The sequence below is a fragment of the Neofelis nebulosa genome, chromosome 13 (assembly GCF_028018385.1).
Source record: "Neofelis nebulosa isolate mNeoNeb1 chromosome 13, mNeoNeb1.pri, whole genome shotgun sequence".
Lineage (NCBI taxonomy): Eukaryota > Metazoa > Chordata > Mammalia > Carnivora > Felidae > Neofelis > Neofelis nebulosa.
In genome coordinates this window covers 10,635,985-10,657,064 of record NC_080794.1, presented here as the reverse complement: position 1 = coordinate 10,657,064, position 21,080 = coordinate 10,635,985, and the positions used below count along the sequence as shown (strand labels likewise).

General features: G+C 41.5%; 2 protein-coding genes across 5 annotated transcripts in view; both read left to right on the top strand.

Moving 5' to 3' along the window:
- LOC131493665 (zinc finger protein 33B-like) overlaps positions 1-21,080 on the top strand; it is a 90,711-nt gene that overhangs the window by 29,685 nt on the left and 39,946 nt on the right. The gene's annotated exons all lie outside the window — the stretch shown is intronic.
- Positions 1-21,080, top strand: part of LOC131493688 (zinc finger protein 37A-like) — an 80,584-nt gene that overhangs the window by 52,225 nt on the left and 7,279 nt on the right. For 2 of the 4 annotated variants that reach the window (XM_058698334.1, XM_058698336.1), the window contains exon 4: positions 19,922-20,048. In XM_058698334.1, the coding sequence (XP_058554317.1) occupies positions 19,922-19,962 (41 nt within the window). In that variant the 3' untranslated portion in view covers positions 19,963-20,048. Of the gene's footprint in view, positions 1-6,527; positions 6,676-6,961; positions 7,139-19,921; positions 20,049-20,324; positions 20,415-21,080 lie in introns of those variants that run through there. The other 2 variants (XM_058698337.1, XM_058698335.1) reach the window with 2 other exon arrangements.

Genomic DNA, 21,080 nt, shown 5'->3' with positions numbered 1-21,080 from the left:
AATGCAGAACCCTCAGCCAGTGAACCTGGGGTTTGCGAAGCGCTGGGGTTTTTTCAGTACACCAAAGGACTAACCTTGGAGTCCTGGGGCTTGATGGCCTTGACGCTTGCCGTGACAGAATGACCTTATTGTTTGTGAACCGTGACCCCAGAGAGATTGGCATTCCCTGCGGGTAGCAGCAGCTGCCTATGAGGCGGACTGTCGGGCTGTGGTCCTTTCCCTTGTAACCACCCAGGCCCCCGCCACAGGTGTCAGGATGGCGACAAAAACTGAACACTGTCACTTCACATGGCTAGAAACCCAAAATACTGTGAGGGAATTTGTAGCGAGAGAAATGAGAGAGAAGAAACCTGCACTGTTGCAAAAAGGCAGCCCTACGGAAGACATTCGGTCAACCGCCGGGTTATGGGCCATGCTTGCTCCTTGCAGCTGTGCTCTGCTGCCTCTGTTGAGAAAAGTTCTCATCCTCCTGCTCAGAGGGGAAAGCACTCACCCTGTGCCACAGCAAAGGGGACCATTGGAATGCAGCGTAAGCCCAGGATCCTTAATCCGTATGAAGCAATGTAGCCTTTGCCGTAGAGTGGGCTCTTGAGCCCGTAGATCCTCCCCGGAGGCTCTCTGGAGAAGGCAACTTGTACGTGCGATCAGAGTCAATAGAAACCCCCCGACGCATATTGAGTGACAACAAAAAGGAAAGAATTGGCAAGAAAGAATGAGGGATGGGAGGAACTTAGGTACAGGAAAAGGAAACAAGGACGTGACAGAAATGAAGGTGCACAGATTGCCCCAGCTGGGAGTCCAAACTATACGAAGATAACTTATGCAACAGAAGATCAAAGGGCACTAACTGGCTTTTGTACCTTCGCTAGATCGTTTGTGAAATGACTTAAATATCTGCTGAAATGCACTGTTGACAAATTGTCATGACTTTACCACAAGGCTTGAATTACAGCTGTATTTGGGCCTTCGGCTAAATTTGATCATGTCATTCCCTAAAATCTTAGAGGAGTTACTGACCACAAAATCGAGTGCGGGTGACTGTTTCCTCAGAACTTATATGTTGAACTGCAGTCCTCAGTGTGATGGTCTCTGGAGGTGGGGCCTTTGGGATGTGATGAGGTTATGGGGGTAGAGCTCTCATGAATGGGAGTAAAGCCCTCACGAGTGTTGAGCGAACGCCTTTGGCTTTTGCACAAGTGACGACAGAGCAAAAGGACAGCTATCTGCGAACCAGGAGGCAGGCCCTCCCCACGTGCTGATACCGCTGGCCCCTTCATCTGTCTTGGACTTGAGGGCCTCCAGAACTGTGAGAATAAATTTGTGTTGTTTGTAAGCCACCCGGGCTGTGTTATTTTTTTTTTTTTTTTGCCAGTATGAACAACCTGAGACATTCGGATGAGTAGGTATGTTTTCTCCTAATCCACAGAACTACTGCCTGAGTTCTCCGGGGTCACAGCACCCATTGACTTAATTATAGCCCATTCCCATGGTGGGTTCCAGTCGAGTGAATATGAACTTTTGGCACATAGAATTTGGGTTGTCAGAAGGGGACCCCCGTGTACTGTATGTCCCGGTTGAAAGCATGGTAACCACCTGTTCAGAGACGAAGTGCTTATCACTGCTGCTTCTCCATTTAGTACTCCAGTTTACTGTGTTCTTAAACCTGGAAATAGTGTTGGCATGTCACAATGGGTCACCGCATCCTTCAATGCTGTGGCCAGTTGTCCAGGACTCAACACCACTGTTCCTGAAATAACTGCCTTTGTCTAAGCAGCAACCAGTACATATATTGTTACTATGGGTTTTGCCAGTACATTCTCCCCAGTGCTGTTTTCAGCAGCCTCAGCCACAGTTTGCCTTTGCCTCCAAGGGGGCCCGGTACACCTTCAGCAGGCTGCCAGTGGGATATCCCAACAACTCTATGCCATTGCACATAGTCTTTGCAGGCAATACCTTAATTGCACCCAGATTTGGTGGAAGAGATTCCAGCATTATTCCTGAAGGCCAGAGAACTCACTGCCTTGTTCGCTATTAATACTTGTAATGGGAGCCCTAAGCCTCCATGTGAGTAGTACACCTGCAGTGAGACCTTCGTGTCAGAAGAAGCCAAGCCACACAGGGAGGTTTTGCATAGGAGTTCTGTTATATCCAGTCTTTGTTCTCCCAGATAATATATTGTGCATGGTAGCAAGCAAGTCTTCAGATGCCTGTAGCCCACCTCTCAGTGAAACCAGCTTTTCCTCAGACATCAAGGAGCAGGGAAAAGTTTTGTCTTGTATACTCTTGCTGCATTCTCCGGTATAAGAAAATGGTGGATGTTTTAGGCCACTGTGGGATGGTTAATATTACACAACAATAGTAACTGGGTCACCCAGATCACTTGAAATCAGATGATCATCTTTAATCTGTGTGTATATTTTTTTGTCACCTGAATCATATTTTATATAGATTTCCAGAGGCGTGTTAATGACCGCGATACAGGGCTATAACCCAAAAGCCCTAATACTGCTTGTTCATGTAGGTCAGGCCCTATCTTCAGACAACTGTTTGAAACATGATTGTTAGTGATGGTGGTAGTGGTGTAGCCTAGGAATCCTCAGCTTGCTTGGATCCGTAGGGTATATGACTCTTTCCTTGTAAATTGGGCACATAGTTCGTTAGGTGTTGATCATATACACAAGGCGTGTGAAGGACTGTTCGAAACTGGAAATATATGATGACTATAAATACATGAGCCAGAAGTAGTAATCTTGATTATATTCTTGAAATCACAGGTTTTTAAACTGCGTGTTCAGAATGTAAATGTCAGAGTTCAATCAGAGAAACAGAACCATTAGGAGACATGTAGATACAGATTTGTTACAGGGATTTGACCTTATGCATTGTGGGACCTTGTTAAATAGTCCCTGGAACACTCTTGTTTTCGTGTCTGATGCTGGAGCTTGAAAGTAACGGGGTGGGAGTGAGGAGCAGTTGAGAAGGGAAGATAGATGTGAGGTGGGAAAGCAAGAACAAACTAGAACTCACAAGTAACAGCTGGAACCTACAAGGGTGGACTGAAAGCCATGTTTGTTTGTTTCCTCTGACCTTCTCAGTAAAGGACTTGTGCAGAAGCCAGGGTCCTTCTTAAAGCAAAACCTACCTTCCTGGCCCTGGAGTCAGCCCCAGGGAGGAGCCCCTGGAGGCAGCCCAGGCACTGCCTCATACCCATAAGTAAGTCAGTACATCCCCGACATAGGGTGCAAACTTCAACATGGTGGAAGCTTCACTTCTTGTGAAAGAATCTGTTGTAGTGAACCTTAGGTAGAAACGTTCAAGAAATGGAACTTTGGAAAGTGTAGTTTTCCCCAGCCATTGGCACATTACCATGCAACCTCAGTTCACCCTTGTCAAATTGAGCCCATAAAAACCCCTAAACTTAATCTCCACATAAAACCAAAACAAAGTCATGCTTCCACTTAATGTGATCAACTATCTTGCAGACAACCAAAAACATGCTTATGCTTTTCTCAGGAGAAGGTACGAAGTCTTTCTTGTTTTTGTTGCTTTCTTTCTTTGGATGATGTATATTTTTCTGATTCATAGTCATCCACTGATACCCTGTAACTTAAATACTGGCATCCTTAAGTTGTAACTTGATTACTATTAACACATACGATGTTAAATGATACAGGGGCGAGAAAGGGAAATAAAAGAAAAAATATTTGGTTAATATTTACATAATTGGTCATTTAAAAATAAAGGAGGGGGCGCCTGGGTGGCTCAGTCAAGTCAGCATCCGACTCGATATCACCTCAGGTTTTGATCTCGCAGTCATGGGAGTTGTGCATCAGGCTCACACTGAGCATGGAGCCTGCTTGGGATTCTCTCTCTCCCTTTCTCTCTGCCCCTCCCCAACAAATGCACTCTGTTCCTTAAAATAAATAAACATTAAAAAGTAGTGGGGCGCCTGGGTGGCGCAGTCGGTTAAGCGTCCGACTTCAGCCAGGTCACGATCTCGCGGTCCGTGAGTTCGAGCCCCGCGTCAGGCTCTGGGCTGATGGCTCGGAGCCCGGAGCCTGTTTCCGATTCTGTGTCTCCCTCTCTCTCTGCCCCTCCCCCGTTCATGCTCTGTCTCTCTCTGTCCCAAAAATAAATAAAAAACATTGAAAAAAAAAATTTAAAAAAAAAAAAAAAAAAAAAAAGTAGTAACAGGGGCGCCTGGGTGGCGCAGTCGGTTAAGCGTCCGACTTCAGCCAGGTCACGATCTCACGGTCCGTGAGTTCGAGCCCCGCGTCAGGCTCTGGGCTGACGGCTCGGAGCCTGGAGCCTGCTTCTGATTCTGTGTCTCCCTCTCTCTCTGCCCCTCCCCCGTTCATGCTCTGTCTCTGTCCCAAAAATAAAAAAAAAAATTAAAAAAAAAAAAAAAGTAGTAACAATATTGGGTGACAGGCATTAAGGAGGGAACTTTGCAAGATGAACACTGGGTGTCACATATAAGGTAAATCACTGATGCCAAGTCAACTGTATGTTAACTAACTTGAATTTAAATTAAAAAATTACAAAAATAAAAAGTATTCATAACCATACAGTGCTTGTTTCTGCTATTGATCACATGGTTATAGCTGGCATTTATAATGACCCTCTAGTACATACCTACTGTGTTGTCCCTTTGTCTTCTGCAAGCACCCTAGCTTATCTTGGTTCTTTGGGTTGACCCAAACCTTCACTTCTCTTAATGATAGGACACAGAAGTAATATGGGGCAGCCTAGAGGATCTCTTGCAATCCAGGCATATTCCCCATTACTCCCACTGGGTAGAAGCTAACCAATTTCCTGCTAATAGTAACCAGTCACTCAGCCATTCCAGTAACCCAGCTCCCTGTTGATTCAGTGGCTTATGAGCACCAAAGTGGCTAGCTAGCAGTCTCAGATTCTAGGTCAGTGGAAGTGTTTCATGGTATATTCTTCATCTTGGAATAGGACTTCTAGACCAACAGAGCCTAAAGCTGAGGGAATTGGAAGCAAGGAGTTTGCTAGTAGATCTCTAGGAAAATGATAGGGCTGTTCTCCCATTTCCACCTCTTTGATGCCAGGCTCCATAAACTGTGGCTACGGGAGAAACAGGCCCAAATGTTGGGCACTTATTTAAAGCATATATCACATCTTGGAAGACATTACACAAGCCCAAAAAGGTGTTGCCACCTAGCTTGTGCTGCAACTGAGTCTTCAAAAGGCCACTCCATGTTGTATCACTCTGGATGCTTCAAAATGATGGGGAACAGAGTAAGAACACTGATTCCAAGGGCATGTGAAATGAGTTTCCTGGTATAAAACAGAGGTGTATGAGATACCATGGTGATGGGTTCAGCGTTCTGTAAATCCACTGATGTTAGTTTTGACAGATGCATTGCAGATGGGGAAGGCAAATCCATGTACAAAGTAAATATCTTCACCAGTATATACAAAGTATGGTCCCTTTGGTGATGGAAGCGATGTGATATAATCACTCTGGTATCAAGTAGCCCCTGATCCACCCAGGGAATGGTGCCAAGTTAGTTGTTAATTGGTGGTCTCTTCTGTTCGCAGTTTGGAAACTTAATAGTAACTTTTGTCAGATTGGCCTTGGTGAGTAGAAGTCCATGTTGCTGACCCCATGCATGATCTCTTCACTGCTACCAGGAATCTATCTTTGATTCATGAAACCTCTTGGCAATGACAGAAATGGCTGGGGAAAGGGGCTGACTAACAGAAGGAGAGTCTTGTCCACAGAATATGTGCTTCCCTGCACCTAATTATTAAATGCTACTCTGACAAGATTACACTTTGGTGAACATTCACATGGTTAAACAAATGTCTTTACACACTGTGCCAGATTGGAAACGTCTGTGCGCACACTTCTTCTCCAGAACAACTTGTCACAGATTTTCCAATGTACTCCTTCCAAATCCTTGATCATCCAGTCAAACCATTAGCCCATGTGTATGAATCAGTGTAGACCTATAACTATGGCCATCTCTTCTTCCCTACAACATAAATAACCAGGTGCCCTGCTCAAATTTTTGCCCACTTGGATGATATCCTTTCACCACTGACTTTCAGGACCATCTCAGAATGAGGTTGTAGTTATGCATACCATGCAGAATTATCTAGCTCAAGCCTGAATTCTTTCTCAGTCATCTGGTCATAGGGAACTCCTTATGAGACTATAGCTGTGAATTGAGGGAAGTATATAGCAGCAGTAGGGGTCATGGGCATACTTGTGTTTTCAGGACCTGCTGGAGATGAATCGTGTATATCCCATTTCATTTCACGATGAAGTGCTACTGTGAACGCCCAAGTATATGGCTTGATGGATGAGACAACACCCAGTTCTTGATGGGCGGTTCAGGTTGCATGGTAACTTGGTAGCCCATGGTTCGGTGTTCAGTCTCCACTATGACCCATTAGCAGACATGTCAAAAGGGGAATAGATGTTGACAGCGAATAGCATGGCTTTGCTTAAAGAATCCTAAGGGTATATGCTGTGATTCATGGATAGTTGCCTGCTAAAGGTTCTTAATGGGATCCTCATCCACTGAGACTTCAAGCAACATTAGGCCTTCTGGATAACACAATCCAAATGGCATGGCAGTTTGCTTGGCAGCTTGGATCTATTGCAGAACAGTCACTTCTTCTGGACTCTCTTCAAAATTGGTACCTTTTCTGTTCACTTAGTAGATGGCTTGGAGTAGCAGGCCCAGACGTGGCACATGCTGTAATCCAAGGTGGCCCAATAGCGCTTGTACGTCTTCCCTGGTGGTAGAAGGAGTAACTCCTTCTTTACCCTAGAAAGATTATCTTGGCATGCCCTCCAACACTGGACCCTTAGAAATCTTACCATGGTGGCAGCCCCCTGCATTTTTGTGGGATTATAGTTCACCCTCAGGCTCACAGCGACTTGCCAATAGGTCTTGAGTATTTTCTATTTCCTGTACATTAGGTTCAACCAGCATTGTATCATCAAAGTGATGAATCAACAAGACAGGTGGAAGAAAAAGACAATCTAGCAGCCTGTAGCCTGGACTATGATATTGGGCTGAAGAATTGACAGACCCCTGAGGTTGGACAGTGAAGGTGTATTCCTGGCCTTGCCAACATAAAGCAAACTGCTATGATGGTATTTACTAATAAGTATAGTAGAGGGGGATAAAAAGCATTTGCTGCTAAATAGCTTCACACCAGGTGACAAGAGAAGTGGTGCTTTGTTCCGGCAACAAAACTCCATCTAAAAGCTCAGCTACAAACAGAATTACTACCTGATTAAATTTATGATCATCCACTGTCATTATGTAAGATTAATGTACCTTCTGCACAGGCCAAATAAGTAATTGAATGGAGACAGAATCACCACTGCTCTATCTTTCCAGGCCTTGAGGCTGACACTAATATCTGCAAACCCTCCAAAAATGCAGTATTGCTTTTGATTTAGTATCTTTGTAGATAGAGACAGTTTTACTGACTTCCATATGGTCTTTATGCCATAATAGCTCTCACTTGAAGGGTCAAGGAACCAGTGTGGGAATTCTGAAAATTTCTGGCGTCTCTATTCCAATTATGTGTTCCACAGTTGAAGAAAGAACCACCCTTTGGACTTGGGCCCAGTGGGCCTACTGTGAGATAGACCTGAGCTAAAATCCCTCAATCACTTGACCCCCATTAGCTCCTTCTCTGGGTAGTGCACTACAAGTGACTTTTTGGGTCACTAGGCATTAACATCAGCTGAAAGCCAGTGTTTGGGAATCTTGAAAAGTCTGATTCTCCCTACCCACCCGCCCAAATGCCTACTCAGATTGGTAAATGGCTGGCTGTTCCTCTGGGGAATGCTGGGAGATAGATTAACAGTATACATTTTTGGCATTACTGGGTTTTTCCTCAAGAAGACCTGGAGACTCCTCTCTGAGTCTGTAAACTGGCTCAAGGCTGGACGTTGATTGAGAGGGTATGACTCCTTTCGTGGTTCAAGTCAGACTTCTGCTCATTACGCCTGCAGGTTTTCCACTTAGATGAAGACTATAGTGGACTTCCCATCTATTTTATTTCTGCTTACACCATGATCAACTAGTGAACACCAAATATCTGCAAGCCGAACTATTTTGCTTACTGCTTTGGCTCCACTGTCCCTAACAGTAACCATGTCCATGTTTTTGATGATTAAGTGCCATGTGTCACCCCTGCCACCCTGGCACCTCAGCATCCTCATTGGACTTACACATCCCCATTTGAAGGTAGCAATTCTCCCTGTAATTTCTGATTCATAGAGAAGAGCAACCACAAGGATCTTGAAGGATTCTGGGGCTTGCCTGATAAAAGACATGTCCTCTGGACCTTCTGAGGTCGGTAAGCAAGCCTTACAGAAATCCACTTTAACATTCTAATCTTCCTGAGCCTTTGCATAGTTTTCTCTACAGTATATCAAGGAAGTTTTGGCATTTCAACTGCTTTAGTGCAGTAGGTCAACCAAATCAAACAAGAGACATTACTAGCCCCTCAAGCTAAATATTCAGTCCAGAATATCAATTTAGTGGGCCCGTGTCAATAAATTCAGCCTGATCTGACCTTATATTCTTTCCATTCTGATCCCAAACATATTCCCCAGATTCCTGTTAATATAAAATTATACATTTATTTTAGTGTGTATCACACCTCTTTATGGGTTGCAGTTTGTACTCTTTGACATCTACTGGGACTTATGTCCAGTTACAGATCTAGAAGCAAGGGGAGATAATGTAAGAAAGTCCTGGAGAGAATCAGAAGATCTTTATGAGGGGCACCTGGATGGCTTGGTTGAGTGTTTTACTATTGCTTTTGGCTCGGGTCATGATTTCAGGGTTGAGGGATTGAGCCCTGCATTGGGCTCCATGCTGACCATGGAGCTTGCTTGAGATTCTTTGTCTCCCTCTGCCCCTCTCCCTGTATGTTTTCTTTTTCTTTTTTAAAAATGTTTATTTATTGTGCTGTCAAAAATGAGTCTGAGCTTTCAGCACAGAGAATGCTGTGGGGTTCGAACTCACAAATCATGAAGTCATGCATGTCCTGAGCCGAAGTTGGATGCTTAACTGACTGAGCCATCCTGGTGCCCCTTCCCTGTATGTTTATATACACATGCTAGTATACACAAAATATATCCTTTTTGTGTCAGCTGACACAATATAAGCGCACCAGAGTCCTGGAAGGAACATGCACACATAGTGCCCAGATCTTGGTTTCTAATACCATATCCCATGTTTAATCTCCAAATAAAGACAATAACAAAGTCCTATTTCCTCCATCTAACATTATACAACTATCTCCAGGGTACAATTAAAAACCATTAAACCTATCCCTGAAAGAGGATGCAAAGTCCTTCATTGATGTTTACTTTTTTCCTTGATAATCCATAACTTAAATACTATGATTTAAGTTAACAGTACTTAAATACTATGATATGAAATCAGTACACCATATATTACAGATACAGGGATAAGAGAAGGAAATAAACAAAGATACCTGCTTAATATATATACCCAGTATATTTTAAGTATATATTATACTAAGTGTATGTTAAGTAAATATTTAATATATACCTATATGTACATTAAGTACATATACTTAAGGTATGGGCACACACATATTAATGAAATAAAGAAGAAATACTCCTCTGACAATTATAGTCCTTATTTCTGTAACTGCTCATGCAGTCACAGCTGATATGTATTATGATCTTTCATGACTATGTTTATTTCTCTTACCCTCAGCTGGTCATGGTTCTTTACCTGGTGGGGTGATCCAGACCTTCTTTCCTGAAGGGTCTGGGCCACTAGTAGTCTTTCCTGAATTGGGTTGTTGTAGTTTTCCATTGATTTTAATCACAGGTCATGCTAGTACTGTGAGATGCCTCAAGGGATCTCCTGTATTCTAGACACACTTTTCCTGATCCCCAATGTGTGGCAGTAGTCCAGTTTCTTCTTAGTAGGATCAATCGCCTCAGCACAGTATCTCCCTTCTCTGCCTGTTGATTTGAAGGCATGGGGAGCCCAAATTCACCAAGTGACGATCCTAACTTCCAGTTCAGTGGAATCATTGTTGCATCTCCTGGTGGAAGCATTCCTCCATTTGGAACTAATATTTCTAGGCCAGCAGAACCAGAAGGTCTTGTGGACAGGAAACAAAAATTTTGCTACTGGACACTAGGGGTAATAATGCTGCCAATCCCATTTCCTCCCTGTGATTCATGGACCTGTGAATACTGGCAATGGGAGAAATATCACCATATACTGGACACCGATTCAGAGCATATACAGCCTTCTGGAGAACTTGCCCCAGCTCTGTACCGTATTGCCACCCAGTGGCACTGTGCATTTTCAGAAAGTTATTCTGACATTCAATCAAGCTGGCTTCTTTGGGATGGTAGAACAGGTGATAAGATGAGTGAATTTCATGAGCCCTGGGTCCATTGCTTCTCTACTTCTTCTGTGAAGTGGGTTCCTTGATCAGAAGCAACACAGTGTGGAATCCCATGACAGTGGGATATTCTGTTAGCCCACAGATGGTTGTTTTGGCAGAAGCATTGTGTGCAAGGAAGGCAAGTCTATATCCAGAGTGTCTGTTCCAGTAAGGACAAAATGCTGCCCCTTCCATGAATTTTTGTCAGATTTATTTCTCATTCTTGGACACACAAATACATTTGCTTCTTTCCTTCTCTTGTCTTCTGGGACTCCCATTATGTGTATGTTGATTTAGCTGATAGTATTCCATAGGTCCTATAGGCTTCCTTCACTCGTAAAAAAAAAAAAAAAATTTTTTTTCCCTTTATGCTCCTCTGGATATGTTTAAATGACCTGTCTTTGAGTTCACTGATTTTTTTCTTCTGCTTGATTGTGTCTATTTTTGAAGATTTCTACTGAAGTTTTTCACTACAATCTTTGTATTCTTTGGCTCCAGAATTTCAATTTGGTGCTTTGTTGTGGTTTCTGTCACTTTGTTGAAGTTCTCATTTTGTTCATTTGTTGTTTTCCATGATCTCATTTGGCTATCTCTCTGGGTTCTCTTGTACTAAGCTTCTTGAAGATGATTATTTTGAATTATTTTTATTGATTGAGAGTTTGTTACTGGAGCTTTATTTTGTTCCTTTGGTGGTGGCATGTTTCCCTAATTTTTTGTGGTCCTTATAGCCTTGTGTTGGTGTCTGTACATTTGAAGAAGTGGTTACTTTTTCTAGTCATTACAGACTTGGCATCGTCAATAAAAGCCCTATACAAGTCAGCATGACCAGATATTCTGGGTGGACTGGTTGGCTGGGTCTGGGGGTGAATGGACCCAGTGCTGGCTCTACACTGAACTTGGATCCCCACTTTGCTCTCTTTTTTCCTACAGGAGAACTTATGGACTGAGGGGATCTCTTTGGATGCTGCACTGTGTGGGTTTTGGGGAGGAGTGATGAGGGTATAGTGAGACTGTTGTTCTCACTCCTTTCAATTATGTCTTTTTTGTTATTTCTGTGCTCTACCAATGTGCTTTAACCTCTCATCTAGATTCTGGAGATCATCTGAAGGTATTTTTATCTACGGGTGGTTGTTAAATTGGTGTTTCTGTGAAGGAACAAGGACTGGAACTTCATTTTTAACATCTTGTTGAACATCTCTCCTGATTTCCCGTTTATTTAGATCTCCAAAATCTTTCACTGAAATTTTTATTATACAAATCTTGTATAAACCATGCAACTTTAATTGTAGAAGTCTTACGCTCATTTTTGTTCATTTCTTTTTTTTTAATGCTTATTTATTTTTGAGAGAGAGAGAAGTGAGAGCAAGGGAGGGAGAGGGGGGCAGACAGAGGATCTAGAGTGGACTCTGCACTGACAGCAGAGATCCCCATGTGGGGCTTGAACTCACAAACCTGTGAGATGATGACCTGAGCCAAAGTTGGATGCTTTCAACTGAGCAACTCAGGCGCCCCTGTTAAATTCATTTCTAAGAACTTTTTGTTTGTTTGTTTGTGGATTGCTCAGTGCTATTGTGTACAAGTTCATTTGCTGTTAATGTATTGATCTTGTATCCTGCAACCGTGTTGCAATCATTGATTAGTTCTGATGTTTGTTGTCATGTTCCTAAGTATATTCTACATAGAAGCTCATGTCATTTTACCACTTTATTTCCAATCTGGATGACTTTTATTCCATTTTATTGCCTAATTTCCCTTTCTAGGACCTTCGGTTCGACATTAACCGTAAGTGGTAAGAGTGGTGTAAGGGCATATACAAATGAAAAATAAGAGGCTTCATATTCTGCTAAAAATGAAGAGACATCCCTCCTTGTAGATTATTTTCTTTGTAAAGTTGTAAATTCTTTGTCTGCGCTTTTGAGACTGAACCATAAATCTTCTTAAATGTCTCTTGGCAGTTTTACAGCCTAGAATGTCTTTCCCAAGGACCTCAGAACCATCTGTTTGAAATGTAATAGGGAGCTGGCACTTCTGTCTCCCAGAGTCTGTGAGAGCGTAGAAGCCTAAACTTTGGTGGTTGGGGTCTTGATCCAAGTTGCAAAACTACCTCCTGTCATAAAGTTAGGAGAAGCTTGTTTTTTTAACTTGTAAAACCAATAAACTAACACAGGTGGTCATCCAATTACCAGGCAAATTTAGGGCAAACAATGTGTGATAAATGATGATGTGAAGTCCTCCTACTTGAGAAGTAGTTATTGTTTATTTTTGCAACATTTATGTGATGGGATGTATCTCCTTGGCTGTAAAAAAGGGTGAGATTTCTTTCTGTCCTTGGATTGTCTTTGATATATATCCCACCATTCAATGATAAAATTGTTTTATTTGTCTTCTGCCTGAGTGGTTAAGTTTTCTAGGTTCAGAGAGGATGTTTAAAATTTTTTTTCAACATTTATTTATTTTTGAGAGACAGAGCATAAGTGGGTGAGAAGCAGAGAGAGAGGGAGACACAGAATCCCAAGCAGGCTCCAGGCTCTGAGGTGTCAGCACAGAGCCGGGCCTTGGGCCTCCAACTCATGAACTGTGACATCATGACCTGAGGCAAAGTCCCATGCTTCACCGACTAAGAAACCCAAGCGCCCCAAGATTTTGTTTTCAATTATATTTCCCTAACAATTTAAGGATGGGCTGAGTCTGGTGAATCCTGACCACTCATAATGCTAAATTGATTATGCTTTCTCATCAATGAACGTCTCAAAGGACGAAGAATGAAATAAGACAGGGATGACTACTGTCGAAGTTATGTTATAACATAAATGGAACACAGACTGTCCCTGGAAGAAATTCTGCAGGTGCATTCTACAAAAGATGGAACGGCTAGGAGAGCCAATTCATTAAGGAAACAATTAATGAAAGAGGTGTGTATTTAGATACTCATTTCGGATAAACAATGAGTCAGACTGTAGTCTCAGTGTCTCCTGCTTGTACCTTATTTGCTAAATCGGGCAGTTGTACCCAACGTCTCCTAAGTCTGATGCCTGATTCCCAACAAGGTTGCGCCAGGAATTTGGGAAAAGGCCCGCACTAGCGGGTCCGCCACATGAGCCGCTCTGGGCCTTCTGCGCATGTGCACTGCGCCCCTCTCGGTATTTCGCGTCAGCGGCCTCGGGAGAAGACGGTCCCGGATGCTTCAGTTGCCGAGTACCGAGGCGCAGGCGGAGAGGACGCGATGGTCGAGCCCCCGGGTGGCTGTGGTTGAATGTGGGTGACCCGTGGGACGGAGGCCCCGCGCGGGAGGGGCCGGTGAGGGAGGAAACGGCTCGGTGCCTGAGCGCGGGGTGAGTCCTGCTCTGTCTGTATGCATCGAATGCGAACCAGCGCGTCCCCGCGCTTGTCACCCAGCGAAGGTTCGTGTTTTCGTCTCCGAGGTGAAGGGTCGCCCGAGGCCTCAGTAAGACCGGCGGAAACTGGCCTGGGGGCGTTCGTGGGTGGTCGCTTCTCTCCTGGGGGTGGGGGGGGGGACCACGTTCTTCTTCACTAGGGTCCGTCTTCGTCCTCCCAGCCACCGGTGGTCAGTGTCCCGTCCCCATGGTAACCGCGTAACGCCTTCTGGGAGGTGACAGGAGCCGCTTCAGTGGTATTAGATACATTCACATTGTTGGGCAAATGTCGCTACCATTCATCCCCGTACTCTTTTCATCTTGTAAAAACTGAAATTCTATACCTCTTAAACAATAACTCCCCAGTCTTTGTCCTTTTGTGACTGGCTTATTTCGCTTAGCATTACGTCCTCAAGATTCATCCATGCTGTAGCGTATTGCAGGGTTTTTTCCATTTTTAAGGCTGAGTGATATCCCATTGTACGTATATGCACATTATGCTTGTCCATTCACCTGTCCGTGGACACCTGAGTTGCTTCCATGTTTCCGCTATTGTGAATAATGATGCTGCCGTGAGCACGAGTGTGCAGACGTGTGGTTGAGACCTCCTCTTGGGTATATACCTCGAAGGAAAATTGCTGGGCCGTAAGGTAATTCTAGTTTCACTTTTGAGGAAGCTCCATCCTGTTTCTACAATGGTTGTACCGCTTTACACTGTCAGCAGCAGAGCACGGGAGTTCCCATTTCCTCTGCATCCTTGCCAACAGTTGCTTTTTCTTTTTTTGGTAGTAGCAATCTTAATGGGTGTGAGGTGGGATCTTACTGTACCTTTGACTTGTATTTCCTTTGGTATCTTTTCTTGTGTATTGGCCATTTGTGTATCTTCTTTGGAGAAGTATCTGTTCAACTGCATTGCCCATTTTTGAATTGGATTGTTTTGGGTTTTGTTGTTGTTGTTGCTGAATATTAGGAGTTGTCTATATATTCTGGATATTAATTCCTTATCAGATATATGAATTATAAATATTTTTTCCTGTGGATTGACTTTGAACTCTGTGGATAGTATCTTTTGTAGTGAAAATATTTCCATTTTCATGAAAAGTTTGTCAATTTCTTCTTTGTTACCCATGCCTTTGATGTCATCTCCAGGAAAACCTTGCCAAGTCCAGTGTTGTGGATCTTTTGTCCTATGTTTTCTTCTAAGTTTTGTTGTTTTAGATCTTAAATTTAGGTTCTTGGTGTGAGTTGATTTTGTCTATGGTGTTAGGTAAGGGTCCAACTTTATTCTTTTGCATGTGGCTATGCAGTTTTTCTAGTGCCATTTGATGAAAAGACTGTCATTTTCCCATTGAGTGGTCTTGACAGCCTTGTCAAAAATCATTTGACAATATGTGTGAGTGTTTATTTCTGGACTCTTTTTTTCTATTCCATTGGTCTTATTTGTCCCTTTTTATGCTGGTACCATCCTGTTTTGATTGCTGTGGCTTTGTACTAAGTTTTGAAATCAGGAAGTGTAAGTCTTCCAGTTTTGTTGTTTTTCAGGATTGTTGTGGATAGTCTGGTTTCTTTGAATTTTAGGATGGGTTTTTTTTTTTTAATTTCTGCAAAAAACGTCATTGGGATTTTGCTAAGGATTTCATTGAAACTGTACATCACTTTGAGTAGTATTGACATTTTAACAAGAAGTTGTCTAATCCATGAACATGGGATGTGTTTCCATTTATTAATTCCTTCTTTAATGCCTTCAGCACTATTTTGTAGTTTTTATTGTGCAGATCTTTTACATCTTTGGTCACAGTAATTCCTAAGATTTTGTTTGATGCTTTGGTAAGTGGAATTGGCTTTGTAATTTCCGTTTCAGGTCGTTCATTGTACCTATATAGAAATGCAACTGAATTTTGTGTGTTGCTGTATCTTGCTACTTTGCTGAATTCATTTAGTTGATGCAGCCGCTTTTTTTGTGGAGTCTTTAGGTTTTTCTACATGTAATATTATTTCATTTGCACAGATGCCTTTACTTTTTCCTTTCTAATTTAGATGCTTTTTATTTCTTTTTCTTGTCTAATGCTCTGACTAGAACATCCAGTCCTGTGTTGAAGACAAGTGGTGAAAGCAGACATCCTGACCTTGCTCCTGATCTGACAGGATTAGCTTTCTACCTTCTCACCACTGAGAATAATTTGCCTGTGTTTTCTTTCTTTCTTTCTTTCTTTCTTTCTTTCTTTCTTTCTTTCTTTCTTTCTTTCTTTCTTTCTTTCTTTCTTTCTTTCTTTCTTTCTTTCTTTCCTTCCTTCCTTCCTTCCTTCCTTCCTTCCTTCTTTCTTTCTTTCTATACGTGGATTTTATTATGTGGAAATGTGGATGTAGTTCCCTTCTTTTGTTGAGTGCTGTTACCATGAAAGATTGTTGAACTTTGTCACATGCTTTTTCTGCATCACTTGAGATTGTCATGTGGTTTTTTTATCCCTTCATTGTATTGACGTGGTATATTATATTAATCGGTTTTTGTATGTTGAACCATCCTTGCATTCCAGGAATGGATCTACTTGGTCATGGTGTATAATCCTTTTTGAAAACTTGAATGAAAGTAAATTAAATGTTATTAATTTTTTAGAGAGACAGTGAGTGTGGGTGTGAGCAGGGAAGAGGAAAACGGAAACACAGACTCTTAGACAGGCTCCATGCCCAGTGTGGAGTGTGACATGGGGCTTGATCTCATGACCCTGGATCATGACCTGAGCCAAATACAAGACTGGGTTGCTCAACTGACTGAGGTACCCAGGTGCCCCTATTTTATTTTATTTTTTAATTGAAATATAATTAACATACAATTTTATTAGTGTAAGGTGTACAGCATACTGATTCAACAATTGTTTACATTAGTCTTACCACAATAAGTGTAGTCACCAGCTGTTGCCATACGTTATTACAGTATTACTGACCTTATTTGCTGTTCTGTACTTTTCATCTCCATGATTTATTTAGTAACTCGAAGGTTGTAACTCCTAATCCTCTTTCTCGGTTTCACCCATCTTCCAACACTTTCCCTTAGCAACCACCAGGTTGTTCTTTGTATTTATGGGTCTCTTTTGTTTCTTTGTCCATTTGTTTTCTTTTTTAGATTCCACATGGAAGTGAAATCATGTGGTATTTTTCTTTTTCTGTCTGTCTTATTTCACTTAGCTTAATACATTTTAGTGCCATCCATTTTGTCCCAAATCCCAAGATCTCATTCTTTTTAATGCCTATGTAATATTGCATTGTGTATATATACCAAATCTTCTCTATTCCTTCATGTATCAGTGAACACTTGGGTTGCTTCCATATCTTGGGTATTGTAAATAATACTGCAGTAAACATAGGGGTGTATGTGTCTTTTCAAATTAAGTGTTTTATTTACTTTGGCTAAATGCACGGTAGTGGAACTACTGGGTCATATGGTATTTCCATTTTTACTTTTCTGAGAAACCACCATGCTGTTTTCCACAGTGATTGCACCAGTTCCATTCCCACCAAAAATTTACATTTTTCTCCACATCCTCGCCAACATTTGTTATTTCTTTTTGATACTAGCCATTCTGACAGGTGTGAGGTGATACCTCATTGTGGTTTTGATTTGCATTTCTCTGATGATGAGTGACGTTGAACATGTTTTCCTGTGTCTGAGAGAGAGGGTTACAGAGAGCAGGAGCAGGGGAAGGGCAGAGAGAGAGGGAGACACAGAACCTGAAACAGGCTCCAGGCTCCAAGCTGTCAGCACAAAGCTCAATGTGGGGCTCGAACCCACGAACCGTGAGATCATGACCTGAGCCAAAGTCGGATGCTTAACTGACTGAGCCACCCAGGCGCTCCTGTATGTCTGCTTTAATCAGGTGTATAAGCTCTTCATATGTTTTGGTTATTAACCTCTTTATTGGATATATCATTTTCAGATATTTCCTCCCATTCACTGGGTTGCCTTTTTGTTTTGTTGATGGTTTTCTTTGTGCAAAAGCTTTTTATTTTGGTGTAGTTGCAACAGTTTATTTTTGCTGTTACTTCCCTTGCCTGAGGAGACATATCTAGAAAAGTGTTTCTATGGCCCATGTCAAAGAAGTTAGTGGGTGTAGTTTTCTTCTAGGAGTTTTATGATTTCAGGGCTGACATTTAGGTCTTTAATCCCTTTTGAGTTTCTTTTTTGTGTATAGTGTAAGAAAGTGGTCCAGTTTAATTCTTTTGCATGGAGCTGTCCAGTTTTCCCGGCACCATTTGTTGAAGAGACTGTCTACTTCACAAAGTTTATTCTTGCTTCCTTTGGCATAGATTAATTGACCATACAGGTTTTGGTTTACTTCTGAGGTCTCGATTCTGTTCCATTGATTTTTGTGTCTATTTTGGTGCCAGTACCATGTGTTTTGATTACTATAGCTTTGTGATATGTAATAATCCTTTTACTATGCTGCTGAATTCTGTTTGGAAATATTTTGTTGAGGACTTTTTACATCCATGTTCATAAAAGATATTGTAGTTTCCTTGTTCTCTTGAAGACAGTTTTTTAAACTAGAAAAGGATTCACCCATTTTCCCCACCCCACCCCCCACCAAGTTGTTCTCTGTATGAGCTTGTTTTTTGTTTTTGTTTTTTTAAGATTCCACATGTAAGAGAGATCACATGGTACTTACTTGTCTTTCTCTTCCTGACTTATTTCACTTAGCATCATGCCATAAAGTCCATCCATGTTGTTGCAAATGGCAAGGTTTCATTATTTTTCATGGCTGAATCATATTCCGTTGTATATACATACCACAATTTCTTTATGCATTCATCCATCAGTAGACAGGTTGTGTCCATATCTTGGATATTGTAAAAAATGCTGCTGCAAACATGGGGGTGTATGTATCTTTTTGAGTTAATGTTTTTATTTTTTTGAGGGGGTGGGTAAATATTGGGAAGTGGAATGCCTGGATCATATGGTAGTTCTACTTTTAATTGTCTGGACAGCCTCCATACTATTTTCCATAGCACCAGTTTACATTCCCACGCACAGTGCCCAGTGTTCCCTTTTGTCTGAATCCTTGTTAACACTTGTTCCTCCTTGTGTTTTTGATAGCCATTCTAACAGGTAGGAGGTAATATCATTGTGGTTTTGATTTGCCTCTCCCTAATGATGAATGATGTTGAGCATCTTTTTTATGGGCCTGTATGTCTTCTCTGAACAATGTGTATTCATATGTTTTTTGCAAGTGAGTTATGTGAGTACTTTATACATTTTGACTATTAGTCCCTTATGAGATAAAGGACTCAGGAATATTTTCTGTGTTCAGTAGGTTTCCTTTCTATTTTTGTTGATGATTTTCTTTGGTGTGCAAAGAAACATTTTAGTTATGATGTACTCCTATTTATTTCTTCTTGTGTTGTTTTTTTGCTTTTGGTGTCAAACCTAAAACCATTGCCAAGACCTATGTCAAGGAGCTCATTAGCATGTCTGTTGTTTTTTTTTTTAGGAGTTTTATATGGTTACATGTTTTCCTGTTTTCTTTTATGCCTTGTGATTTTTTGATTAAACATTGGGCATTTGAATTTAATAATGTGGTGGCTTGGAAATCAGATTCTCCGCAGTCTGCAATGTTTGCTGCATTTTCTTACTGTTTTTGTTTCTTACTTATTTATTGTTTGATGGTGGTAGGCTCTCTTTGTGCCAAGGATCAGCCTGATGTATAAACGTAATGTCTTCTTAGGTGTGGATTCTTTAATTCCTGTGGCAGGTATGTCTTTGCGGGTTTCCTTATGAGAATATCTTCTTTGAGATCAGAAAGAGTATTTTATTCCACTTGGAATTGTCAGAACCAGGGCAGTTCCAAGTACATGTGTGCACTCAGATCTTTTGCATTAAAGAATAAATTGATTCGTCAGTGGTATTTCTACTCTAATCTCTTTTTTACTCGCAAAGTCTAACACAAAACAAGGTATATATATATATATATGGTAGAGGTTAGTAACATTATCTGTTCAGTTTTCAGGCAAAACATGTAAGAATTTGTCTTTGAACATCTTTTTTTTTTTTTTTTTTTCCCCATATTTCCTGATTCTGACTACTTTAGACTGAGCACAATGTGCTTTTGCAGGGATTATTGTCATTCGGGGATGTGACTGTGGGCTTCACTGAGGAGGAGTGGCAGCGCCTGGACCCTGCTCAGAGGACCCTGTACAGGGACGTGATGCTGGAGAACTACAGCCACCTTGTCGCAGTGGGTAGGTAGTGCTTGTTGCTCAGGCAGGCCTCCAGTTTTGTATTTACAGAAACCTGTAGAGTTTTTGTAGACTACAATAATATTTAGCTTTGGAATTTGGAGGCCAAGGATGGTTTATCCCTTTTGGTTGTCACAAGGAATTTGTTTCCCTCTGTCCCGTAACAGGGATTAAATTAAATTTTTTTTATTGTGTAGTCTTTGAGTTATACTGTCGTCCACCTTGAGAAGTCCTGAAACTCATCCAGTTTGTCCCACGTGATACGATTCTTATTCACAGGGTTATCCATTCCTAAACCAGAAGTGATCCTCCAGTTGGAGCAAGGAGAGGAGCCATGGATATTAGAGTCCCCAGGCCAGAGTGACCCAGGTGAGTCCGTCAGTGTGAGTCAGTTGGAGTTTAGGAGGAAATTAGATGACAAAGCGTTAGTTCAGAGCTTAAGACCATTGAAATGGTCTTTGAAGTGGTCTTCAGGAATCACTTCTCAGAGGCACCGATGAACCTTTGGAAGTGGCATGTTGACTTGACTCAAATATTCAGTGTCCCTGAATCACCCAGAATCTCCTACTGTCACTTTTATACACAAATGTTATCTTTTTTTTTTATTGGAATAAGTTATGTTGAGTTAAGACATCTTAAGACATACTACCTAAAGATATGTATGCTCTCTATAGTATATATTTCTATTTCTATCTATACTAAAGATATCTATACTATCTATAAAAAGATAACACAAATGTTATCTTTTTCTTATTGGAATAAGTTATGTTGAGTTAAGACATACTGTCTGTATATGTGTATAACAACCATGTGTATTTTATATGTGTGTGTATATATACATATAGTACCGGGCATCTTTGGTTCAGTAGTGTATCTTTGAAAAATACCCATGTTGTGTGTATGATTAGTTAATTGCTGTATATGTCTGTGTAGCATTCCATTGTGACTATCCCAGAGTTTATCTCCTTATTTTTATGCTACATCTTTAGGATACATATTGGAAACACACTTGTTTTGAAACTTATTTCTTTTGAG